This window comes from Geotrypetes seraphini, chromosome 3 (genome assembly GCF_902459505.1).
Source record: "Geotrypetes seraphini chromosome 3, aGeoSer1.1, whole genome shotgun sequence".
NCBI classification, from domain to species: Eukaryota; Metazoa; Chordata; class Amphibia; order Gymnophiona; family Dermophiidae; genus Geotrypetes; species Geotrypetes seraphini.
Genome location: NC_047086.1, coordinates 382,967,632 through 382,995,169, shown reverse-complemented (window position 1 = coordinate 382,995,169; position 27,538 = coordinate 382,967,632). Strand labels below are relative to the sequence as shown.

At 44.4% G+C, this 27,538-nt stretch overlaps 1 protein-coding gene across 1 annotated transcript; it reads right to left on the bottom strand.

The window, feature by feature from the left end:
* Positions 1 to 462: 462 nt before the first annotated feature.
* On the bottom strand, positions 463 to 6,868 carry LOC117357296 (GTP cyclohydrolase 1-like). Its single transcript, XM_033937669.1, has 4 exons — positions 6,640 to 6,868; positions 5,124 to 5,233; positions 2,742 to 2,797; positions 463 to 589 (listed from the first exon to the last, which is right to left on the bottom strand). The coding sequence occupies exons 1-4, from the start codon at positions 6,866 to 6,868 to the stop codon at positions 463 to 465; spliced, it is 522 nt and encodes a 173-aa protein (XP_033793560.1).
* Between the last annotated feature and the right edge of the window lie 20,670 nt (positions 6,869 to 27,538).

The following is a 27,538-nucleotide window of genomic DNA, read 5'->3' as shown; positions in this document are numbered from 1 at the left end:
CACGAATACGGAGGGAGAAGTGTACTGCCTTTCTGTGATACTACCAACAATTTTGTTGCATGCCAATATAAGGGTAGTTTAAGATACTGTACTTTGCAGTGTGCACTTTCACCGTTACTGTCAGGCTGATGTGTTGTAGAGTTGAGTTCATTGTTGGATTGCTCTCCAGGAGGCGTAATACAGTCCTGGCACTTTTGGATGTTCTGCTTTTCAGACTTTAACTCCACAGTTTTGTGTGTTTTTTAATCAATTAAATCTCCACCCTATCAGATGCTTATTATAATTTTGTATAAATAGAAGGTTTGAGAGCACAAAACCATCTGCCTCGTCTCTTAAGTGAAAACCAGCTCTTTTCCAGTGTGTTGCCTTTAAAATACAGTATTAGGATCCCAGCTGCAGCCTAATAACTTGACTCCAGCGGCCACTTTTTTCTTTTCATTTTGAGCCTAAAGTTATTTCTCTTTAGTTTTTGATCAGTGCAAGAAATTCTTCTCGAGTTTTAGGATCTTCTCGGAAGACACCATCCATGGTGCTGGTCATGGTCTTGCTGTTCATTTTCTGGACACCTCGCATCACCATGCACATGTGGCTGGAGAGAGAGAGATTTCAGGAGCGTTATTCCAAGCCAAAGCATGAACTTGTAATGCTAGTAATCAGAAAATACGGTGACCCGTCAAAAGTGCGCGGACAATCCCGTGTAGTACTCATGCATGCCGCCTTAAAACAGTTCCTGTTAGTGCTCTGAGGGGTTGTAAGCTCACAAGTGTTTGCACTATGTCTTAAAAAGTCACAGGTCACCCTTTGACCTTCCTTAACATAGCAAGAATGCAGAAACAACAATTTAGGGTTTCCAATCTGTAAGTACACTGTCTCAGACTTTGTCACTAGATCTCTCATCTGAGTTCCCAAATTTTAATATATAGGCACTTAATTTTAATTTATTCATAAACTCAGTTTTCATATCATCTGTGATACCTTATCACACCTGCAAATGTCAGGAATTCCTCAGCACTAGAGCTCAGACTGTGATGTCATAATGCCTCATTCCACCAATGCCTGATTTCTGTCCGCATCTGCTCAAGCCTCAAACGCTTTAAAATCATAAGTAGCGACATTCTAGAGCTCAGATTGTGATGTCATAATGCCTCATTCCACCAATGCCTAAGCTCCGTCCTCATCTGCACAAGCCTCAAACACTTTAAAATCATAAGTAGCGACATTCTAGAGCTCAGATTGTGATGTCATAATGCCTCATTCCACCAATGCCTAAGCTCCGTCCTCATCTGCACAAGCCTCAAACACTTTAAAATCATAAGTAGCGACATTCTAGAATTTAGATTGTGATGTCATAATGCCTCATTCCACCAATGCCTAAGCTCGGTCCTCATCTACACAAACCTCAAACACTTTAAAATCATAAGTATTTGAGGCTTGTGCGGTTAAGGCAGAGCTTACAGGAACGGGGCAGGGATATGAACAGTGACAAAACACACAGGGACGGGACAGGGAAATTGAATTCCTGCGGGGACGGGGACAAATTTGTCCCCATGTCATTCTCTTTACAGGTACTTGAAGCTTTATCTTTTCATAGAAATTCATCTTTCAACTAATATTTTCAGCTTTTTATGAGTTTTTTTTATTAGTTTGTGTTATTCCCCCCCTTCTATTTTATCAAGCAGCGCTAGAGGTTTTTAGCATGGGCTGGCGAGGTACGCGGTTCGCGAGTGTTTTGCAAAACGAGCAAATCACTCCAGAAAACTTTGACTCGCAAGATGAGCGCCGTCACGATAAACAAGTCCTCCAAACCACCACAGCAAGTGCTACCAGAACAGCTTCTCTGACAGAAGAGTTAAAAGACGCATGCGCCGAAGATCCTAATGTGGTCAACTCGTAATCAAGGAAACCCAGAAAGATAATTTATCCGCAAAAGAAAAGTCGCACGCGCGCTTTCCTATCACCCTCCCTTCGAAGCCCGCCTCCAAATGCTCGCACCCTCTTGGGGCACCGTGTGCACTTCTTTTCAGCGGCCTCCATTTGGTGGAAAGCGAGAGCCGGCGTCCGTCCCCGGATGTTGGCTCTGCGGTGCATGCGCAGTCGAGGCATACCGGACGGCAGCATGGGTTGAAAGTGGCACTCAAAGTTAAGCGGGAGAAACGAGGAGAAATCAACTCGGGGATCTGGGAGGGGACGCCGGACTGACCTAACTTCGAGCCGGGAAGAAGACTGACTGGGGCTGGCTTGTCGTTCCCCAGTCGCTGGTGGCGGATGGATCCTGTGCTGAAGGAGAGGGAACGTAAGCCTGAGAGGGCATGCAAGAGAATAATTAATAAAGAAAGTAAGCGCATGAGGCAATCTGCACCGCTCCCACAGGCTGGGGGTGAAGTTGGGCATACCCAGGTCGCACCATTAAAGCAACGGTGAGGAACAAAAGGGGTTACTTTTGCGTTGTGGAACGAATCGTCTGAATTTCCATTATCTCCTATGGGGAAAGTTGCTTTGATATATGAGCGCTTTGGATTACGAGCATGTTTCTGGATTGAATTATGCTCGTAAACCAAGGTACCATTGTATATGCAAATCTATTTCATGCATATTCATTGTGGGGATCTTGAAAACCCAACTGGCTAGGTTGGGAAAAGCTTGAGAAGCCGTCGATTTTAAAGAGCCAGAAGCAATAAAAGATTTGTCCTAGTGTGTTGGAAAAAAAAAGCTGTGTTCAGCTGGCCTTTGGCTGTACTTACCTCGCAAGCTTGCTTAACCCAACAACCTTCTTCATTGGTAGGTAGCCAATATGAACCTACAGAAAGAAAAGCACTGGAGGTGAAACTAGGTGCAGAAAGAGTATGCAAATGTGTCAACAAAGAGCTTGGTACAAAAGCTAGTTTATCTGGGAATAGCTCAGATTCAGGTGGGAAGTTATCAACATGGGCTACCATTGGGACGGGTTATTTTCCACAGGTTTTTCTGCATAAAACAGGACCCTGTGCTTAAATAGCACAACTTGTGGTAAAATAACCCATCTTAACAATGTAGTGTTTACTTAGAATCATTTTCTCAAGGAGAAACACTCTCTAAGGTGAACACAAAAATAAAAATCTCCAGTGATTGTAAGGCTTGTGAAAATGATTTGTTTGGCAGTCTTGAGCCTAAGATTTCTTGTATGTGTGTGTTTAATGAATGAACTTTATTGAATCACAATGAGCAAAATGACCAAGCAACGACCATAACAATGTTGAGATACAAAGGACTACTTTTCCCAGAAATCCTGGGGGTTTTTTTTCCCTAAGAATACAAGTGTTAGATAAATTCTGTGTGCAAATGGATAGGGCAGAGGCAGAGCCCAAGAAAAATTCTTCTATGCACCAACACCATGAGCAGTGCTCCTATCCAAGCTCAGCTGCTATGTTAAAAAGATAGTGCTGGTTTTGGCCTAGTACCAGTTGGTGTCTGTCACACGATCACAAACTGGCAAATATGGACAAAAGATATAAATTCAGACACATTTTGCACTATGGCCCTCTTTTACTAAACCGTGATAGCAGTTTTTAGCGCAGGGAGCCTATGAGCGTCGGGAGCAGCTCAGCACAGCTCCCTGTGCTAAAATCTGCTATCGCGGTTTAGTAAAAGGGGAGGGGGTATATTTGTCTATTTTTGCATAGTTGTTACTGAGGTGACATTGCATATTTTAAAGTCATCTGCCTTGACCTCTTGGACCCTCCCCCCCCCCCCCGAATATAAATGATAATTAACATTTTCTCTGCATATAGTGTGCTTTGTGTTTTTGGTAGATCATTTTGATTTGGTCATTTTAAAAGTAGCTCGCAAGACAAGAAAGTGCAAAATATGGACAACAGATATAAATTCAGACACATTTTGATCACTAAATTTAAAATAAAATCATTTTTCCTACCTTTGCTGTCTGGTGATTTCATGAGTCTCTGGTTGCACTTCCTTCTTCTGACTGTAAATCCAATATTTCTTTATTTCTGCCTCTAGACCTCATTCCATTCCCCAACCAACATCTCTCTCTGTCCCTCCATGAGTCCAACATTTTCTTTCTCTCTCCCTGCCCCATCCCCTTTCTCTCTCCCTTCCCCCTCCCCTTTCTTTCTCTCTCCCTGCCCCTTTCTTTCTTTCTCTCTGCCCCCTTTCTTTCTCTGCCCCCTTCCCTTTCTTTTTCTCTTCCTGCCCTCTCCCCTTTCTTTCTCTCTCCCTTCCCCCTTTCTATCTGTCTTTCTTTCTTTCTCTCTTTCTACCCCCTCCCCTTTTTTCTTTCTCCCTGCTCTCTTTCTTTCTTTGTCTCTCTTTCTCTCTCCCTGCCCCATTTCTTTCTTTCTCTCTCCCTTCTCCCTTCCCCCTCCCCTTTCTTTTTCTTAAATTTTTATTTTAACAAGTTTTATTGAATTTTCATAATGGCAAATACACCAGATAACCAAATCCCCACCCCAAAATATAAAAAATCATATTGGTACTCTTCAATATAAGGCAATATTATCCAACCCCAAATTTCCCCCTCCCTCTCTTTTTCTTTCTCCCTGCCCTCCCCCCTTTCTTTCTGTCTGTCTCCCTGCCCCCCCAAGCCTCTGTCGCTGATTTCTCCCTGCTTTCCCAACGCCAGGCCAGGTGCGTACAAGCCCTGGGCCCACAGCTCCCCCCCCCCTGATGTCAGTTCTGATGTCAGAGAGGAAGTTCCAGGCCAGCCAGGCTGGCACGGGATCGGCTCCGTGATCAACTTGTGTTGCCTTTGCGATTGACCTTTTGGGCACCCCTGCTATATATAATAAGTAAATCACTTTGATTATCACCATAGAAAGGAATATATCAAATTTCACCCCCTTTCCAGTTAATATTAGGATTAATTGAAATTGTGCATTGATATTATATGAATAGGAGCCAACTCTGTGGGTGCTTGATCATCCTCACTGAACAAACTCCTCGACTATGTCCAGGAAGAGGTCATTTTTATAGTGGGTTTGGCAACCCCAATCGTTTTGAAAAATGGTCTCCTCTGATCATATGCCTTGATTACAGGTCTCTTTGGTTTTCAGTATATAAGTCTTGTTTTCACCACCGAGTTATTCGTAATAATATGAAAAGAAATGACTCCTCTTGTGATCAACTACACTGCCATAGAAAGGTACCAAGTGGTGCTCACAGAGGGAAAACACATCGATATCCTTAACAATCACCATTTCGTCATGGTCTTCATCGAGTACGGCACCATTGAGGATGTCTGAAAGAAAAAAAACAAAAAGACAACAGGATCAAAACTCAGGGCCCTTTGTGATGCTGCTGTGATAAATCCACCAAAGGCCATAGGACTTGAATGGGCTTCAATGTGTTTACCGCGGCAGCATCGTTACCATGGTTTTGTAAAAGGGGCCCCCAATGTGCAACATTAATGCTTAATTTGATTTACTACTACCACTATTTGTCATTTCTATAGCGCTGAAAGGTGTACACAGCACTGTACACTTAACATACAATAGACAGTCCCTGCTCTGAAGAGCTAACAATCTAATTTGACAGGACGTCTCAGGGGTTGGGGAGATTCTGGTAGAGGGTCTAGGTATCTGACAGCAGTGAGTGGGAGTTAAGAGTTGAAAGCAGTTTCAAAAAAGTGGGCTTTAAGCTAGGGTTACCAGATTTTCCATCTGGAAAATCCGGACCCCTAGACCCAATCCCACCCTTCCCTGCCATACCATGGTTCCGTCCCCAATCCCGCCCAAGCCCACTCCCCGCTGCCTTTTCTTGTCGGGCAGCACATCCGCACTTGCGCGGATGCTCTTCTGCACAAAGGAAAGCTTTTCAAAACCCAGAAAAGTGCCGGGTTTTGAAAAGTCATCCGGACCCCTGGACATAAAGGTAGGTATATAGAGCAAGTATCACAAACAACAGCCCATTCCTACTTTTCAGAATAGTTCACATGTGCTAAATGCAATGCATCCAATCAGCAATACAGCAGAACTGCCATGTGACTCAGTTCCAGGAAGGAGAGTTCTTAGCCAGTCCTGGTTTTGAATTGACATTCCAAAGCAGTGTGGGATTTGTAGTCTTTGATTCTGCCCACTGCAATCTGCATTTCTGATTTCAGAATGCATCAAGATAGGGTTGTCAAAAATCCAGGATAGGCCTAAAATCTCCCTCCTATAAATGGATAAATTAATGGCTCTGACAAAGTGGACTCCTCACCACTAAGAACCCTTGGTCCCTCAAAGTTATGCTCATAGTCATCCGGTTTTGGACATTATTGGAGGCAAAAATAAACCAAAACAATTATCTTGCTTACTCATCTCAGAATACAAAGTTTTAAGTATTATCTGAGCCTCCGTGAAGTGTCACTTATTGTCCACATAATGTAACTCCTTAATCCAGAGCTTTCCAAACTGTGGGTCAGGATCCCAAGGGAGTCACAAAACTCACATTTGGGGTTACAACTTGCTTGGGCTCTCCCCCTCTGTGCATCTCCAGGGAAGTCATACAACTTTATATGGGTGCTATATGGGGTCACGGCCACAAAAAGATTGACAGGCACTGCTTCAACACAGACTTAAGGCAACAGTAAACTGCCGCTAGGTAAAGCTTCATGCATCACAATCACTATGAATTCCTCTCATAATGAAGTAAAGAAACTCCTACCGTGAATAGATTCGTGGTAACCTTTCGTGAGAAACTGCAGGGCTTTCGCGGCTCTGCCCGGAGTCAGCAGTAGTCCTTCCCTCTCTGGATTCTCACCCAGCCCCTTCAGAATACTTGCATAAGTCTTTTCTTCCTCCTCCGTCTCCCTAGCGCACAATTTTAAATTATTCCCTTCGCTGACTCTTTCATTTCTGTTGGCAAATTGTTGACCCCACAGAGAACGTTGCATTTCATTTCGTTGACATGGCGGCAGCAGTTCTTAGGTCCATGGGCCCCTGCCCGATATTCCATGCTGTGCGGTGTCTTCCACTGGTGACTGGTGGAAGGAAAGAGGAAAGACTGGTTTTCACTGCAGGAGACAGAGGTGACAGTTCAGCCTTCAGTGCGCATTCAAACTGCTAAGTGAGGTCTATTTATCCTTCTTTGCCTGAAGAACCATGTCACTGTGGTCTCTGGGGGATTCACTTTAGATTAAGATGACGTTCTCCGGCCTGTCAGCAGGGACAAAGCATCCCAAGTGGCTTTTGTCACATCTGGTATGGTCCCCTGTGACTATGCTGCAGCTGACTGACACATTTATTGGAAGAAACAGGCAGCAGATAATTGAGTTATCCCTTGAAAAAACATGTTTTCAGTATGGCATTTGGAGATGATTCAGTGTTTCCAAACAGATAGTCTATTGCCTGCAAACACACTCGGCTGAAAAGGGTAGAGACACAGAAACATGACTGCAGATAAGGCCAAATGGCCCATCCAGTCTGCCCATCCACAGCATCATAAGAACCTAAGAATAACCTTACTGAAGCCCAGCTTCACTAACAGGGTCGGTAAGACTGCATGGGTCCACTGTGGACTGATTTTTGTCTGATGCTCAAACAAGTTTGCATGCAAATGATTTGAGCAGAGGTTTGTCGTAATCCCCATCTAATCCTGCCGATGATTCGTTGTTAGAGCGACTCTCACACATGCACAAAGCCAGAGGGGAAGCCCCAAAACAGCTTCCTGCCACTCAGCTGTTCGGGGCAGGAAACTTTTTTTTTTTTTATGGACGCAGATGTTGTGCATGTAACCACACACAATATCTGTCCCCATTAAAAAAAAAATAAAATAAAGTTGTGCCGTTACCCCTCCTGACCACAGCCATTTCACACACCCCTGATGACAACCACAGCTCCCTGAACTCCCCCCCCCCCAGACGATAACAGCGGCCCTCATGCTAGCAACACACCCAGAGAGACAGGAGGGATGCCTACTCCCTCCTGCTTCAGCAACCTGGTTGTGCATCCAGGCCACCAGGCCACGACTCTTCCCCCGGCAAGCCCCCATGCTTCCCCCAACATCTCTCCCACCTTATTCAAAGATACCCCACCCCACCAACAAGACCCCAAAAGATGGGCTGGGGGGGGTCAGCTCAGAACCCCCCAACCCCTCCCACATACCTCATTGTAGAAACTGGCAAGAGGGATGCCAACTCCTTCTTGCTAGCAGGCCTACCTCTTCCAAATGGCGGGCCTTCCCCTTCTCAGTGCATCCTGAGATGCACCAGGGAGGGTCCTAAGCCCCTGATTGGCCTTGATACCTTAAGTCCCTCCTTTGGGAGGGACCTTAGGTATCTGGGTCAATCAGGGCCTTAGGCCACCTTCCCGGTACATCCTGGGATGAACTGGGGAGGGGGCCTAAGGCTCCGATTGGCCCGGATACCTAAGGTCTCATATTTTACCCTGGAGAGCTTTTAAAGCTCAAATGGCAAGAGATGGGAGCATGCCCTAAATGCAAGATTGCGAAGGACACTTCAGGCCATATGTTTTGGCATTGTCAGCTGAATCCCAACTTTTGGAAACAGGTTTGGACTTTTCACCAGCTATTGTACACTGGGGTTGTGGCCTTGACTTTTCCAAGGAGGTCCAGACCTTATATTACTCCCTGACACTCAACAAGTCTTTTTGAGAAAGGCCTGGTAACTAGGGAAGAAGATAATTTTATGTTTTTGGAGAATGGAATGCCCTCTGAGCTTCACTCTTTGGAAACATTCTTTGTTTGATCTGGCCCTCCTGGAGCTTAGAGATTCTGGCAATTTCAATGGTAAGAGGTAGACACAATTTCAGGCCATTTGGGAACCCCTTTGGTTGTCACTTTCACATCAGGACCTTAGTCTACTTCTTAATAAATAAATACCCAATCTTCTTTTATTTTATTTTATTTTTTTTATTATATATTTATTGAATTTTTCAATATAATCAAGCATAAACTTGTACAGAAAGGAAATTCAGCAAGAAATTAATACAAAAGAGAACATATATAAAAGAATATCAAATATAAGCATAAATTTCAACTCAAGTCCTCAAAAGGATCCAAGGTGGGTAATAGGCGAATAAAAGTAATTACATTTACAAAAGCAATAATTAGTTGAATGAGATTAACGCACCCTTTCTTAAGCTGAGCACTCTACTTTCTCCAGACATGAAGTTGAGAGAAAGGTTATCAGTTGAGATGGCTCAAACAAAACAAATTTTTGTGAACGATAATTAATTACACATTTACATGGATGTCGCAAGTAAAACCCAATCTTCTTTTAAATTCTGGGTAACCTTTTTGCTAGATTTTCAGAATGGGAGGGGGAGTGAGCGAAGGGATAAAATGTAAAAGTTTCTCATGTTTTGTCTTTCCATACAATGAGTTACTAACAGTTGTATTTTCTAGCAGCCTAGGTTATTTAAAGCAGTGTTTCTCAACTGGATTCTGGAATACCCCCTTGCCAGTCAGGCTTTCAGGATATCCATACTCAATATGCATGAACAAAAATTTGCATATGATGGAGGTAGTGTATGTAAATCAAGTTTATGCATATTCATTGTGGATAGCCCCAAAACTTGACTGGCTAGGTGGTACTCCAGGACCGAGTTGAGAAACACTGCTTTAAAGGAAAGGAGTTTCTTTTAATGTACAATGTGCCATTATTTGAATCTTCAGTTCAGTTTGTTCTCTGACTTCCGACATATGTTTTCCATAAGAGTACTAATATATAATATATTCCCATATATCTGAAAAAGTGTATCCTATTTTACTTAAGAGTATAACAAGGAGGAGACCTCAGTAACAGAGCCCACGCTCAGTCGTATTCACAGACTGGAAATTTCGGCATGGTTATACTGCTCTTTAGCTCTAATCATTGGCCAGCTCCTATATTTAACTTTAATATCTTCTATCAAAATTTAAATAAGAATTCAATATTCTAATTAATATCCTATTCTATAAATATTTTTTTATCACGTTTTTTCTTTAAATTTTTCCCCAAATAACTTATAAATATCTACACTTCTTCATCTGGTTTGAGACTAAACTGACAAGGTTTAGAGAACATTTCAGTTCTATTTCAAAAAGGACCTTGCTAGCATTCAATTTCTTGCAAGTTTCACTTTAATATTGCTAAGCAGTCTAATACCACATTACTTAGCTTTTTAACAGCGCTTGTATGTCAAAAACAGCCAACGAGGCCAGCGTTTCGTGGACTTCCACTTCTGTCCACTGCTTCAGGGCTATAGATTATATGCACCAAGCCACTGTAAAAAGAAAATAAACTCAGATAACTCATTCAATATTTAATGTCGTACAGAACTCTTTTCTTTACTTACTTTTCTGTAACTTATTGACAGCAGTCTCTACAGTTTTGAAAATGGCGACAACCTCGTTTTAAAGAGCCGTACAGCGTGTTGACGTCGGCCCCAGCGTAACCAATTAGCATATAGAATGTAAAAACAGTATGGAACCCTCAGTAAAAATGTTGCCATTCCATATGTTTGTTTAGCCCATTTGGATATAAAGTATGTAAGCGATTGATCCATCGTTGTTCATGCTGAGCTAAAGTTCTCCGGAAATCCCCTCCTCTCGTATTTGGTTTTAACACCTCAATGATCGTGGCTCGTAATGTCAAAAACTCATGATTTTTTGCTATGCAATGTCGAGCTAGGGGAGCGCCCATATTATGATTTTTAATAGCACTTTTGTGTTCCGTAAGGCGGACATTGAATCTGCGGGATGTCTGTCCTATGTAAATTAAATTACATGGGCATTTCAGAGCATAAATAACTCCTTGTGTTTTGCAGTTTGAGGTATGTTTTAAGGCATAATCTTTTTTATCTCCTGGATTCTGGAATACAGTGGTCTGCTCCATTATTGCACACATTTGGCAGCCACCACATTTAACATGGCCCAAATGTTCTTCAATCTCTTGCGCTTGTTTATGTGGAAGTTGTGAAGGGCATAATACTTCTTTCAGATTTCTAGTACGTCGGTAAGCTATCCGTAAGACATAATCCTTAAATGTTCCGGCTATATTGAGCATTTCCCAGTGTCTCCTAAGGGAACCCGCAATTTGAAAACTATTCTCAGAATATGTTAGGACGCATGTTATCTGTTTTTCAATTGTTGCCGAATCACTTTTTTGTTTAGGTGTTAGTAAAAGTTCATGGTGATTGTAATAAGCTATTTTATACGCTTTTGTTATGATCTTCGAAGGGTAGCCACGTTGTAAAAATTTCTCCTTTAAACAGTTTGCTTGATGTTTAAATTCAATATCAGAAGTGCAGATTCTTCTAATTCTCAAGAACTGTGAGAAAGGTAGGCTTTTTTTAAGAGAATGAAAAATTTAAAGAAAAAACGTGATAAAAAAATATTTATAGAATAGGATATTAATTAGAATATTGAATCCTTATTTAAATTTTGATAGAAGATATTAAAGTTAAATATAGGAGCTGGCCAATGATTAGAGCTAAAGAGCAGTATAACCACGCCGAAATTTCCAGTCTGTGAATACGACTGAGCGTGGGCTCTGTTACTGAGGTCTCCTCCTTGTTATACTCTTAAGTAAAATAGGATACACTTTTTCAGATATATGGGAATATATTATATATTAATATTGTGACATAGTTTCCCATTAGGGGATTATATTGTTGTAGGTGTGTTTCCATAAGAGTACACCACATATGGTATTTGTAATGCTTTCAGAACTTGAACCTATGCTAATGCTCGTTTTGCATGTTTACATTTGTAGTTTGTATGGAGTGTTTTATTTATTTATTTATTTTTTAAATTCTTTATTCATTTTTTAATCTTGTACAAATAATAAAACATTTAAAATTAAATACATCACTTGAATTTCTTTCTAGTATAACATCAAATAAACAAATTTATTCCCTTCCCACCCACCCTTTCCTTTAGCATTCAATCAAAAATATACAAATATAAATATTCTTTACTATTGATTAAACCTATAGTAAAACTTTAATTCACCCTCCTCCCCCCATTTGCAAATATACTTTCAATAGAAAATGGTGTCTACTCATTACAGTAAGTCGTCAATGGCCCCCAGATCTTTTTAAATTTATTATAATACCCTTTTTGAATAGCAATTATGCTTTCTATTTTATAATTTTTAGGGCTTATTCTCCTAGATCTTAAGCACCCTAGATTGCTGCAATATCATATACTTGGGATCCTTTAAGAAAACCATCAAACGACTGAGAATCATTCAGAATACTGCCATCCGTCTCATCTATAGTCTCAAAAAGTCGGATCATGTAAGCCCGTTCTACGGAAAACTACACTGGTTGCCGATGGAGGCAAGGGTCATCTTCAAGTTTGCCCGCCTCTGATTCAAAACCATAACAGGTTCATCCCCAATCTACCTGTCACACCATTTTGTATTTCCAGGCACCACTTACCCACGTAATGCCTATCTGTTTGCCTTCCCCTCCCTGAAGGGCTGTACCTACAAGAGATCCCTTGACAGATCACTGTCATTCCAAGCAGGCAAATGGAATAAATGTCTAACCCCCCTCATTTCTAATTCGCCCTCCTACCAATCCTTCAGGAAATCAATTAAAACCTATCTCTTTGATAAATTTCTCTGACTCCCTCCTGCCTGTTTAATCTCTGAAATACTTGTACCTCTGACATACTTCTGGATATATCTATCTACTCTCAGCTTACTAATGTAATTGAAAGTATTTTCTGTAACATCGCTGTCTGTGTACAGTCTCTTCCTCTGTAAACCGCTCGGAACTGCTTATGGTATTGCGGTATTCAAAATAAAGCTATTATTATTATTCTTGAGATTGAGGAGATACTCTAGAGTGTTTGTTATATTACAATTTGACAATAAAGAAGAAATTAAAAAAAAAAAAAAATCCCCTGGTGAGGGCTGAGATTTTGTTTGGAGCTTCCAAGGCACTGGAAATGTCAACTAGTAAGGGCTTTGGGGCACTGTCCCCTCTTTATCCACTAAACCTTTTAATTTAATGTATTTCCACGGTACTACTCGAAAGGGTCCAGAGAAGAGTGACTAAAATGGTTAAGGGGCTGGAAGAGTTGCCGTACAGCGAGAAATTGGAGAAACTGGGCTTCTTCTCCCTTGAAAAGAGGAGACTGAGAGGGGACTTGATCGAAACATTCAAACTACTGAAGGGAATAGACTTAGTGGGAATACTGCGTGTTAAACCGCCTGCCGCGCTAGTACCTAACGCCTCCATTGATGAGGCGTTAGGATTTTAGGCTGCCGCGGGGGGTTAGTGCGTGATGAAATGTCCGACGCGCTAACCCCCCGTAGCGCGCCTCGATAAAAGGAGCCCTTGGTAGATAAAGACAGACTGTTCAACCTCTCCAAGGCAGGGAGAACGAGAGGGCACCCTCTAAAGTGGAAAGGGGATAGATTTTGTACAAACGTAAGGAAGTTCTTCTTCACCCAGAGAGTGGTGGATAGCTGGAACGCTCTTCTGGAGTCTGTTATAGGGGAAAACACCCTCCAGGGTTTCAAGACAAAGTTGGACAAGTTCCTGCTAAACTGAAACGTACGCAGATGAGCCTGGACTCATTTAGAGCACTAGTCTAAATGCTTCTTTAGCCTCCATATGTTGAGGAAAGTAAGATCTTGCTTTCATCATTCTCATTTCGCCATCCTCGTTCAATCCACCATCCTCTCTATACTAGACTACTGCAACTCCATCTATATAAGCCTAACTAAGAAAAACCTCCATAGACTTCAGCTAATTCAGAACGCCGCGGCCAAGCTTATTTTCACAAAAGGCAAGTTCGATCACGTTTCCCCACTCCTCTCCAAGCTCCACTGGCTCCCAGTATACTCCAGAGTCCTCTATAAATGTGCCTGCTTAGCCTTCAAGATTCTACATGGCGTCCTTCCTCCCATTATCCCACTCTTCTGGAATTCCTCAAACCCGCTCTCTTCTAGACCCTCCCAAAAACTGAAACTATCTTTCCCATCTATAAAAGGTATATCCCGCGCAGGAAAACTTGGAACATCCCTCCCCTTTAGAACCACGGAACTCTGGAACAACCTCTCATCCCCGCTCAGAAATTCTAGCTCCTTCCAATCCTTCCGTAAACGCTTGAAAACTTGGCTCTTCTCAAAAATCTAATCACCTCCCGTTCTCTAGTACCCTGCCCCTTTCTATCTTCTCAGTCCCTCTCCTATATCCCTTCTTTGTAGTTCCTTTCCTCTCAACCTCTGTAAACCGTGCCGAGCTCTGCGCATGCGGAGATGGTGCGGTATACAAACCTAAGGTTTAGTTTAGTCTTTGATCTGAGAGCCGCTGCATGAGTGGACTCTGGGCAGATGGACCACTGGTCTGACTCAGCAGCGGCAATTCTTATGTTCTTATGTATTCTAATTTACGCAGAACTAGATCCACTCTGTTTGTTAACTGAAGAAGGAAATAACTTAAAATGACCAAAATGTATGCTAAACTCGACTCTGTATGTATAACATTACTGTACACATGTAAATTCATAATTTGTCTACCAACAGACATAAGAGAAACTCACCTGAATTTTGTTTTTCCGCCCGTTAGAGAATGTAAACTTAAAGAATGTCATCAAAATCTTTTTTCATATCAAGCAGCGTTTAGAACAATTGCTTTTGCTTACAGACACTTATGGGGAATTTAGGAGACATCTAAAAACTTATCTGTTTTCGAAGTATTTAGGCAGCTAATTCGTAAAAATTTTATTATGCACTATTTTGATCATTTTAGAGTCTCTAATTATTGGCTTTTAACTTTTTTTTAGTTCTATTCAACTTCTTTTATTGTTTTTTTTAACTACCGTAAACCGCATAGAACTTTACGGCCTTGCGGTATGTAAATTGATTATTATTGTTACCCATTCTGAGCTCATTGGGGAGGACGGGATATACAACTAACCATATAAATATGCTTCTGCAGACCCTCTGAGGCAAACACTTACCTCACCGTACTGACAAACAAAATGTGCCAGATGCAACAGGCAAATATTTGACAACTGTTTAAAACGGATGATGTGTTAAATACAGCACAACAGCTCCAGATTAGGCACTTTTATGCAAAAGAACAGTTTTCAGGGGCATAGACATAAATTAATGTGGATTATGCTATATTTATATATTTCTAAATCTAATATTTAGCTTCCCTAGGCTAGTAGCTGGTAAAATACTTTCAATGATCCAAGGACACATATTTTGCAGATATGCTTGCAATTCTTATTAACTGGCTCAGTAGAGGATGACTCAGACTTAAGTGCTGGTGGCAATCGCGTCACGTTAGGGCCTGGCTGTGCTCCAGATGGAAATACTAGCCCTGCTTGTGACCTAGATGGCTCAACAATTATAATCTACATCATAGGCACTGGCTTTGATTAGTATTTAATGGTATGACTAAAGTCTATTAATTGTATGGCAAGAAAACTCAATAGCCACCCCCACATTCACTAAAGTTCACAAGCTGCCCTTACTTCAGACCAGCAGCTCATTCTCCTAGCCTGCGTCAGCCTATCCTCAGCCATCAGTATTATCCTGATTGGCCCAGGGCAGACTAGGAATGCTAGCACTTTGCCAGCACTGTTCCCTCTATGCTGAGTGAGAGTCCTCCAACTTGTATTGCTGCCAGTAGGGGCAGTGCTACCTTTTTAAACCTGCCCTGCATAAATGAGAAAAGTCTCACCCAGCTCCCCCAGGCAGCACTGATGACACCAAAGGTGCCACACGGTACAATAATATATTTACTGTCCAGACTGTGGTTTATTTGAATGATGCACTTTTCAGTGAGGTTGCATCAGGTATTGTGGTAAACTGTTGTGCCATATGGCCACTGGTTCAGTCACCAGATTACAGCAGGGTCATTGGGTTGACTGTATGCATAAGGAACATCATGATAGTAAAAATCCAGCATGAGATACTGCAGCAGTCACTGTGCTCATGATATATGCTTATGAGAAATGGGGACAACAGGCTCTTCCAATGACTGTGCTTCAGGAGGCGTAGCTTTAGGGACCAGGAGGTGCACAAGCCACTTCCTGTACTCAGAAATCTTATACTGTCGTTGGCAAGGATCTGATGGTAGCAGAGCAGCTGTCTTGCCATACACAATCAGTCTGTTTCCAGATTGCTGAGCTACAGTGACGTACCAAGGGGGAGGAGGTCCGCTCCGGGTGCAGCCTTAGGGGGGATGCACAGCCGGCCCGGTCCCTATCGCGCTCTCTCCCTCCTTACTGCCGCCCTCCTTCATGGCGCTTTCACCCCCCCAGGCCCAGTCCGGTCCGACAAACCTCCCTGCCCTGTGGCCGGTCGTCTAAACTGTCTTCTTATGGCAGCTGCAGTGTTGTAGTTGCATATGGCTGCTGTAAAGGTCATCTCTGACGCAACCGGAAGTTGCATCAGAAACGACCTTTATGGCAGCCATATGCAACTACAACACTGCGGCTGCTGTAAGAAGACAGTTTAGACCGCCGGCCACAGGGCAGGGAGGTTTGTCGGCCCGGGCCTGTTGGGGGGGGGGGGGTGAAAGCGCCATGAAGGTAAGGGGCAGGGAGGGAGAAAGGGAGGAAAGGTGGGGTGGAGAGGAAAAGACACTGAAGGGAAATGGGTAAAACAGAGAGGGGAGAAGGACGCTGAAAGCACATGGGGAAGACAGAGGGGGAGAAGGACGCTGAAAGCACATGGGGAAGACAGAGGGGGGAGAAGGACGCTGAAAGCACATGGGGAAGACAGAGGGGGGGAGAAAGATGCTGAAGGGAAATGGGGAAGACAGAGCGGGGAGAAGGTCGCTGAAAGCACACGGAGAAGACAAAGGGGGGAGAAGACGCTGAAGAGAAATGGGGATCAGAGAGTGGGGAGAAGATGCTGGAAGGGAAGAAGACAGAGATGCCAGACTATGGGGGGAAGAAGAGGGAAGAAGATGGATGCCAGACCAATTTGGAAGGGGGGAGAAAGTGAGAGGCACAGTAACAGAACAAATGGAAGACACAGAGAGAAGAGAGACAGTGGATGGAATGAATTGAATGAGAAGATGAGGAAAGCAGAAACCAGACAACAAAGGTAGAAAAAAATTCTATTTCTCTTTTTTTTTCCTTCAGGATAAAGTAGTATATTAGTTATGTTGATAAAAATTTATAAACAAAGCCCTGCCAGCTGAACATCTCTTTCTCCAGTTCAGCAGCCAGAACTTTGATTTATAAGGAAGGTATAAGCTAAATAATGCAGTACTGAGGCTTGTATGGATGCTGCAGGGACGGTAACGGGGCGGTGAAGGGAATGGCGGTGACAGAGTGGTGAAGGGGATGGTGCAGTGACGGGAACAGAGTTTTTCCCCGTGTCATTCTCTAGTGCTCACATCAAAAGCTTCCCTTTGACTCAGCTTCCTGTTTCCGCTTTTGACTGAGCACAGCATTGCCGATCTGAAGTTCTGTTGATGCCGGGGATAGAAGGAGGCCCGTTGCCGATCTTATGTGTCATCGTGGGGAAGGGGGGGGGGGGGGCGGCATTGCCAATCTTGTTGCCAAAATCGGAAAGGTGAGAAAGGGAAAAAGATGGGCCTGTGGTGGATGGAGAGATTGAGAGAAGGGGGCAGATGATGGAAGTGGGGAGAAGGGGCAGATGATGGAAGTGGGGAGAAGGGAGAGCAAATGCTGAATGGAAGTGGAGAAAGAGAACATATGCTGGATGGAAGGAGGGATAAAGAAAAAGGACATATGCTGGATGGAGGAATAAGATAGAGTTAGTGAGATAGTGGAGGAGTGAAGGAAAGGGGTGGCATGCTGTGGTTAGACATAGTGAAAAGAGGGAAATTGAGGACTGCATAGTAAGAAATAATTTAATTTAGACGGAGGCAGAAAATAAAGAAGGAAGACCAGAGAAGGGAAAAGAGAGAGGAGAGAGAGAGATGCCAGAGAACGGAGAAGGAGACAGAGATATCAGATCTGAGCAGAGGAAATGAGAAGAGAGAGATGCTAAAAACCACAGGGGGGAGGGAAAAAGAGATGAAAGGAGAAAGATGCCAGACCATGAGGGAACAGAGGGAAGATGATGGATGCCAGACCAAAAGGGGGGGGTCTAGAGGAGAGATGGCAGGGGGAGACAGACAGTTTCTGGAAGGGGCAGACAGTGGATGGAACGGGCAGATACTGGACTGAAGAGAAAAGGCAGACACTGGAAGGAAAAGAGTAAAAAGAAGCAGAAACCAGAGACAACAAAAGGTAGAAAAAAAATCATTTTATTTCTATTTTGTCATTAGAATATATCAGATTTGAAATATATATCCTGCTAGAGACATAACTGGGAACTGCAAAGCCCAGGCAGTGCTTCTTTAGCTTCCAGCTGGCTTAGGGCTCTCTCGGACCAGGGGGCAGTTGCCCTAGTTGCACTCCCCTAACACTATTCATGTCATGTGTGACTGCAGTATTCTGTTAGCATGATATTTCTGTGTAGCATTCTATAATAATTTGGCTTGTTCAGTTTTCTTGATAGTAGAAGGGATATATGTGAAGGGGAGGGGAGACAGGGGTTTTGTTGGTCCTTGCTCTGTATATTTATATTTATAAAATGACAATTGTACAGAATATTATTTCTTTTTATACTTTAATAAAATATGTTCAATATAAAATCATAATTGAGACTTGTGCAGATGGGATCAGATGGTTTGCGGGGACTGAGCTTGCGGAGACGGGGCAGAAACAGGGTTTTTTAATTTCAGTCCTAGTACTTTGCTGGTCTACAAAATAATTCTTTTATTTCTGTCAGTCCACGGGTGTAAAAAGGTTGAAAAACACTTCTCTTGAGGGCCGCAATCCAGTCGGGTTTTCAGGATTTCCCCAATGAATATGCAGTGCATGCACATAAATCTCTTGCATATTCATTGGGGAAATCCTGAAAACCCGACTGGATTGCGGCCCTCGAGGAGGGACTTTGAGATCCCTGGGCTAGATGGACCATTGGTCTGATCCAGTAAGGCTTTTCTTATGTTAAGAGCTCACACACTAATGGGAAAATTAGCGCCTGGCCATTTATAGAGAAAATGAAAAAAAAAATACTGCCATTTTACTCCTGCAGTAAAAAAAAGGCCTCAGTGTGCAGGAAGGATATGCTAAAGCCATTTTTATTTTTTTTTTACCACTGTTTGGTAAAAAGGCTTCTTAATGTACAACTGCAAGGGGGCTTATGCATGGGTTGTCATGACTATGTTGCGACATAGGCAGCTTATATAATACTATCAGTTGTGCCCATTGCATGCCCCAATGTCAATTTGTGCATGTGCTCATTGAAACCGCGCCCCACTGATAATCTTAGAAAGAATCATCAATGGGAGCATTTATAAGGCTTCAACATGCTCAGGTTGTGGCGTACCTAGCATATGTGACACCTGGGGCCCATCATTTTTTGGCACCCCCCCCCCCCCATCTGTACGAAAAACATGATTTCTAGTAATAAGCCACATGTCACACATGAGTACCTAGGAAAAGGCAGCATCTTACATACTGCAGTGAGCAGTATAACATCAATACACCCATTGTAAAACTAAACAAGCCAGACTAGTACAGATCAATCCTACACCGTCAATCCCAACAGAAAACCATGTCTTTCGAACACACAGAACACAGAAAACACCTTCGCCTAGTATGGAATATGTCATCACAAATTAACCCCTCCCCCTTTTACAAAACTGTAGTGTGGATTTTAGCCACGGTGTAACAGCTCTGACGCTCACAGAATTCTTAGCATCAGAGCTGCTACCACTACGTCTGGCACTAAAAAACGCTCCAAAGTTTTGTAAAAGGGGGGATAAAATAGAAATACATAAACAAACGTTAAATTGAACCAACAAGAAGCTGGACTCTGCATACAGTGCAACACCACAGAAACAGTGACACATGTCTCCTAAAGCAATAAATAAATAGAAAATTTTTGTTCTACCTTTGTCTTCTCTGGTTTCTACTTTCCTCATCTTCTTGTTACTCTCTTCTTTCCATCCACTGTCTGCCATCTCTCTGCCCCTATATGGCATCTTCTCTCCTATGCCCCTTCCAAAAACCCAAATAGTAGCAGCATTCTGTGCCACCGATCCAGGGCAAGCAGTGGCTTCTCCCATATCTGGCTCAACAGCAGTTTATGGACTTTTCCTCCAGTAACGTGTCCAAACCTTTTTGAAAACAACCTATTTTGTAGGCGGTTAGGGCTCACTTGCTAACTGCAAGCTAATCCGTGCATACTGATGTAGCTGCACCAACTGATTAGCACAGAACAGTGCGGTCTGCACCGGGCGCCGTCTTGGTAGAGGCACCAGCGACCATCCTCCTCTCCACCCTGCCCCGCCACTACCATGCACATGTGCTTCTTCCCTTCCCATGTGCCTCTTTACTGTTCCCGGTGCGAGCAGCAACCTCAAGCTGATGCTCGTGCCAGCGTCAACTCTTCCTCCGATGTCACTTTCTGGACCCGCGTCTAGGAATTGAGCTAGTGAGCAGCAGGTTGGGGTTGCTACTTGCGCTGGGAACGTTACAGAGGTACAGGGGGAGGGGAAGGGAAGGTATGTGAAACGTGTGGCAGGAGGGGGGTCATGGAAAGAGCCCCGCCGCCCCTCACCCTCACTACACCACTGGCACAGAACAGGCCTACACTCTGCCCCAGCACCAAAAAAATTAATTCTACATTTTGGCACGTGGGCAGCGCAAGCCTATCCCAGAAATACTTTGGAATACCTGGTAAGCCTTTTCTTGCTCTGAGAATTGAAACTTATATTCCATAGATTTTATCGATATATAAATGACACATGATTTGAGCTGATATAAATGAAAAATGTCAGTGTCTGTCAACTTATGTACATTGCATACTGATTATTGACACAATAAAAACAATTTAGCCAAAATATTATTGGGTGAGACTCGGGCGTATAGATGGCAGTCTGTCTATCAATATGAATCCATGGCACCATCTAGTGGTGGGAACGTGCAGAAATGTTCTTTTACTGATATGCAGCTTCAGAAATATCAGACATGGGGGTAATTCTCTGTAGATTGTCTAATGTTAGGCTCTGGGATGAAGTCATACCCCTTCTCTCCACCAACCTGACTACCCTGCCCTGAACAGACTTCCCATGCCACCTACTAGACTAGTGAACCGCAAACTGTGCCGCGAGTCGCTGGTGTCGACTGACTGCCTACAGATCGTGCCTCTCGCAGAGAGAGGCAAAAGTGGCGTAGCGAGGGTGACCGGCACCCAGGGCAGTGGCACCCCTCTCCCACCCTCTTCCCTGCCTCTCCCCCATACCTTTTTAACTTCAGAATCTGTCAAACAGCGACAATCGTGCTGCCCGCGTCGGTTTCAGAGCTCTCTATGACATCACTGCCTCCCATCAGAAAATGCGCCAAAGCTGACACAGGCAGCAAGTTAGAAAGGTACGGGGAAGGGGCACAAACGTGGTCCACCCCTCCCCTCCCCCGACCTCAATCCCAACATACCTTCTAGGAAGAGAGGGAGGAGGGAAGGATGCCTACTCTCTCCTCCCTCTGGGCAGTGCCATCCTGGACATGGGGGGAACTGAGGGAAAGGAGAGTTGTTCATTACATCATGAAAAATAAAAGTAAATAAAGGTACGAGGGGTGGGGAAAGACAGCATGGAATGGGGGTCGCTTCATAGAAGTATTTTTTTACAAAGAGTATGTTATAATTGAAGATATTTACACACACCCCCCCCTCCCTTTTACAAAACTGTGATAGCGGTTTTTAAAGTAGGCCGGCACGCTGAATGCTCTGCGCTGCTCCTGACGCTTATAGGAACTCTATGAGTGTCAGAAGCAGAGCCATTCAGCGCTCTGGCCTGCGCTAAAAACCGCTATCACGGTTTTGTAAAAGGGGAGGTTATATTCTTAGGCCCTGATTCTCCAAAAGTGCGTCCCGATTTTAGGCAGCTGTAGGCGTCCTACAGCTGTCTAATCAGCCAATCGGGATGCACATTTTTTTTAAAAAATGCTCCCCATGCAGGCTGCCTATATTGAAGGCGAGGCCCGCAAGACACCTAGGCCCTGATTCTGTATAGGACGCCCGGGAGAGGCGTCTTATTCAGAATCGGCCTAAACTAAACCCCGATTCTGTAACCAGCGTCCATGTTACAGACGCTGGTTAGAGAATCGGGTTAGATTAGACACGGCCCGCTACACTTATCGCGGCAAGGGATCTCTCTGCCGCTATAAGTATAGCGGGCTGCGGCCCCCTGACCGATCGCTGGCAGGAGGGTTCCCAAACCCTCCTGCCAGAAGATGCCCCCCCCGACACTACTGACTGCCCCCCCCCGACACTACCGACCGCCCCCCCCCCGACATTACCGATCTCCCCCCCCCGACAATATCGATCGCTGGCAGGAGGGTGCCCAATCCCTCCTGCCCGAAGACGCACCCCCCCCTGGCGCTAACAACCCCCAAACCTCCACTCCACCAAACCTGTTCTTACGGCCAGATGGGTCTTGCACGTCCAGCCGGCAGGCACGCCTCGTCGAAATGAGGCGGGCCCGCCCCTTCCCGGCCCATCCCGCCGAAGCCTAAGGCCTGATTGGCCCAGGCTCCAGAAGCCTGGACCAATCAGGCCTTAGGCATAGCGGGTCCGCCCAACCCCACTTAATCTAAGGCCTGATTGGCCAATCAGACCTTAGACTTAGTGGGGATGGGCGGACCCGCTATGCCTAAGGTCCGCCCATCCCCACTTAATCTAAGGCCTTAATCAGGGCCTTAATGTACAGTGCTGCATATGTCTAGCAGCTCTATAGAAACAAAGGCCCAGATTCTGTAACCAGCGCTGTTGTCAGCGGCCACCTTAAAAAACGGCCGCCGATCGCATGCCAACCACATGATGTGCCGGGTACAGAATCACACCTGTGGCAAAGGTAGGCGCCGGAAATGTAAGCCAGGGATTCCCTGGCCTACATTTACGGTGCCTAACTATGATGCGACTTGTGCCTCCGTAGGCGCTTTAAGACGCCTAACATCACATCCAGCGTTAAGCCACACCCACAATGATGTTAGGCAGCCTGAAGCGCTTATTGAGACGCGATTCCGGTGCTGATGTTTAGTCACCTTGAAACTCAGATAAAAACATTGTTTCAAAGGGGTTTCTACTAAGTTTGGGTGCCTAAAATTCTAACGCCATTTAGAGAATCCGGGCCGAAATGTAGTAGTCGTAATAGTAATTATTTTGACACTGTGCGCATTGTAGACAAGATTGATTCTGAATGAGGCATAGGACAATAAGTTGAGGACTTGTCAAATAAATTCAAGGGCCTGAGTGGTGTAGTGGTTAGAGCAACAGCCTCAGCACCCTGAGGTTGTGGGTTCAAATCCTGTGCTGCTCCTTGTCACCCTGGGCAAACCACTTAATCCCCCCATTGCCCCAGGTACATTAGGTAGATTGTGAGCCCACCGGGACAGATAAGGGAAATGCTTGAGTACCCAATTGTAAACCACTTAGATAACTTTGATAGGTGGTATATGAACACCTATAAATAAAGTTATCCCCAGAAATTCAATGCTAGACTATCTGGTATTGAATTTCTGGGTTTACTTAACCTGCTATGGCAAACCACATACAGACAGGACTGACTTTTATGTGGTCCTATTTATGCGGCTTCTGTGGCTTGTTAAGTGCTGAATATTAGCATTTAACCAGCCAAGCACTGAGTCTGCCCCTGGAATGCTCCCAGTATATCAGTTTCGCATTAGGTGCAAACAGGACGTTTTCAGTGGCCGTCAGTGGCCTAGCGAGGGAAGTTGGTGCCTGGGGCAGAGGTGTCCAGCATCGCTGCCCCCCAGGCACCCCCATGCATTCTATTATTTAATGGTTTTACCTTTTCTCTTATTTCAACCATGTTTGCATTCTATTCTTATATTTCTTACCTGCATGGTTTGCATTTTCATCTTGATCAATTTTATCGAAATGTTTGTACCTTTTATTCTGATCAATGTTATTGAAATGTATGTACTGCCGGGGGGTCACGTGATGCTGGAGACCTGATCGGACGTGCCTCTCCTCAGCTACGGGCTGCCTTGTCCTAAATCCTAGCTAAAAACCTGATTTTTTTCGAGCTTACGACTTGAAGCTTTACATCGGATCCCCCCCTACACTTAGGTGCGAACGACGGTCACCTTTTCAAAAGTGTTTCTGTGGGGTATGCCAATCAAACCTCAGCGAGGAGTGAAGACCAAACTCACCTCGCCGGCGCCTAAAATGGCGGAGAAACACGAGGTGCCCATGTTCACGCTCCAGGAAGCCGCGGTGCAGGAGCTTACCCGTTCTCTCACTCTTGTGATGGACGACAAACTCACCAAGATTCAATCGTTTATGGAAGAAATGCGGGAGCGCCTGGAGTCCCAATCCAACAGAATGCAGCGTGCGGAGGACCGTAGAGCCCAGCAGGAGGTTCGCACTGACAATTTCGAGGAAAGGCTGCGATCGCTGGAAACTTCTGCCTCCACTTTGAAAGATCGGGCAGAGGATCAAGAAAAATCGCAGCCGCAGAAATAATCTGCGATTTATAGGGATCCCTGCCTCGGTGCGTGATGTGGATCTCCGCACCCGACTGGAAACGTGGCTGCCCACGGTTTTTGACATCCAGCCGCCTCTGACCCCGGTGGTGATAGAGAGAGCTCATCGGGTGGGCACACGCAGGGAAGACGAACAACGCCCGCGCCCAGTCATTGCGCGTTTTCTCAACTTTGCGGTTAAGGAGAAAATTCTGTCCTTGTACCGAAAAGGAGCCGCTGTGCAATTTGAAGGGCAGAAAGTTCTTCTGTTTCAAGACTTCTCGCCTCAAGTCTCCTACCAGCGCAGAGCTATGGCTCCCTTTTGTAATGAGCTTTACAAAAGAAATATCAGAGTTACTCTCCAGTATCCTGCACGTGCAAGGGTCTTCCATAATAATAAGGTTATATTCCTGGAGACTCCACAGGCCATGGAGCATTTCATTCAAAAGCTTCCTTCAGACCGGGAGCCTCCCGGGATAGCTGACTGACTGTGTGCACAGAACAACTGAACTTGATTTTCCTGCTGCTCACAAATCTGTGAGGCCTATGTGTGGCCTGGACCTGCTCCATGCCTCTACAGGGCGTCTCTCGAGGATTGGGGCCGTGGCCTGAAGTTTGCTGGTGATATGACTATTATTCTACTTACCAATGGATATTTCTTCATTCCTGCTTGTTTCACCTTGCTGTTCTTATGCGACAGCAGCGATATCGTACTCTGGGGCAGACTTGTACGGTCTGTGTCTGTGCATGGCCGTTTGGAGGAGGATGGGCAGGGGAGGGCTTCAATGGCTGGGAGGGTGTAGATGGGCTGGAGTAAGTCTTAACAGAGATTTCGGCAGTTGGAACCCAAGCACAGTACCGGGTAAAGCTTTGGATTCTCGCCCAGAAATAGCTAAGAAGAAAAAAAAAAAAAAAATTTTAAATTGAATCAGGTTGGGCAGACTGGATGGACCATTCGGGTCTTTATCTGCCGTCATCTACTATGTTACTATGTTACTATGGTTGTTCCTGGAGTCTACTGTTTTAGAGGGTGCTCTCTTTGGGGGGCTCCCTTCTTCTTGGTTATTATCCATTTACCTTGCTATTGTTATTCATATGTTATTTGCTTTTTTATTCTGGTTCCTAATGTTACTCATAAATGTTCAACACACCATATTTTCTACTGGATATTGACATACCCCTGTTTGTTTCTCCTTTTCTACAACGTTTGCTGAGGTATGTCATTATACAGGTTCCTGATTGCAATGTTTGCAATGTTTATCTGCTTTTATTCAGGGTTTCCTTATTTTTTTGCTGATTATTGGCTGTTTTGAGGCGGCCCGGGGCTGATGTTTTTCTATGCTGACATGTTGTGTAGGGGTAGACTATATAGTCTGGGGTGGAGGGAGGGGAGAAATTGGGGGATTGGGGTGGGATGCGAGTATGTACTTGTATGAATGTGGTGTGGATGGCTGTGTTTTTCATGGGCGGAAGAGGTGCGGGGAAATGATTTCGGTATGGTTGTTATGGCTACTGGGTGGATGTCTACACTTCGCAGGTGCTGAGTTGGGGGGAACTGGCTGGGACGCCCCCTGCCCGGTATTTGGCGAATATTGGGTTTCTTTTCTGCTGTCTGATCTTGCTTTCCTTTCCTATGGCTAGTCTCTCTGTTAATTCTTTGAATGTGGATGGGTTCCATTCTCCGGTGAAACGTACAAAAATATTGACCTATCTGAAAAAAGAACGCTGCGACATAGCACTCCTTCAAGAAACTCACCTGTCCCCCACTGAGCATCTTAAACTTCGGAGGGACTGGGTGGGACAGGTGGGTTTCTCTGCCTATTCCTCCTGGAAGAGAGGGGTGGCGATCTTGATCCATAAAAAACTTCCCTTTATTGTTCATAAGGAGATTAAGGACCCCGAGGGCAGATATTTATTTTTGATTGGAGAACTGTGGGGATGTCCTTTAGTGCTGGGTACTATTTATGCCCCAAACATTTACTCTCACAAATTTTTTTCTACTTTGGTGGGAATCTTAGCGCCTTATTCCTCTCATCAAATGATTCTAGGGGGCGATTTTAATGTGGTGGCGGAGCCCCTTGTAGATCGTAAACCTGCTAAATCTGCTACTAAGGGACACTATGATAGGGGTATTCCCTTCTTACTTCAGGAACTGGGTTTGTTGGATGCTTGGCGGACCCTGAATCCGGATGATAGTGATTTTTCCTTTTTCTCCCACCCTCACAATGTGTATACTAGAATTGATTATATACTCGTCTCTGCTGGACTCTTTCCGAAGCTGTCTAAGGCTGTTATGGCCGCTCCGCTGGTATCGGATCATGCACTGCTAGGTACTACTTTTCAGTTTTCTTCTGCCTCTCCTGGCAGGATTTGGCGGATGTCTCCTCATTTGTATTCTGACCCCAATTTCAAATCATACTTAGAGCGTAAATGGGAGGACTTCCTCGCCACTAATGGTGCAGGAGATGTGAGTTTGGTTGTGTATTGGGAGGCTGCTAAGGCTGTTATGAGAGGCCACGTGCTTGCTTACTCCGCGGCTGTTAAGAAAAAGAGAGATGGGGACTTATTGAAATTAACTGCTGAGCTGCAAGCTCTACGGCGCTCTCATATCTCGAGTCTCACACGGGAGCTGAAGGACCGACTTCAAGCTGTTAAACATCAAATAAATGACATTCTATCTCAAAGGGCCTCTCGCAGTATTTACTTTTACAAATATAAACTGCATGCTTGGGGCAACAAAACTGGTAAGTTACTCGCAAACCTGATCCGGCCCCCTCGTACTCGTCATGTTATCACACAAATAAAGGATCGGGCGGGAAAATTGCATACTCAGCAGCAGGAGATCACGAACCAATTTCTGCAATTTTACCAACAGCTTTACGCTGAGCAGCCTCCTGATGATCAGGCCCGGGATGCCTTCTTTTCTGACTTGAGCATACCTAGCATTTCGGAATCTCAAAATCTTCTTCTTAATCGGCCGATCAGTGGGGAGGAATTGCAAACTGCTATTCGACGTCTTAAATTAGCCAAAACTTCAGGCCCGGATGGTTTTGGACCGGAGTTCTATAAACTC

What these genes read in the sequence shown, in the direction of transcription:
- LOC117357296 (XM_033937669.1), bottom strand. Translation starts at nt 6,868, where the DNA reads ATGCAACGTTCTCTGTGGGGTCAACAATTTGCCAACAGAAATGAAAGA. An exon ending in TTACCACGAATCTATTCACG is followed by an intron (nt 5,234 to 6,639) that starts GTAGGAGTTTCT and finishes TTTTTCTTTCAG; the next exon opens with ACATCCTCAATGGTGCCGTA. An exon ending in GGGTTAAGCAAGCTTGCGAG is followed by an intron (nt 590 to 2,741) that starts GTAAGTACAGCC and finishes CTCTCTCTCCAG; the next exon opens with CCACATGTGCATGGTGATGC.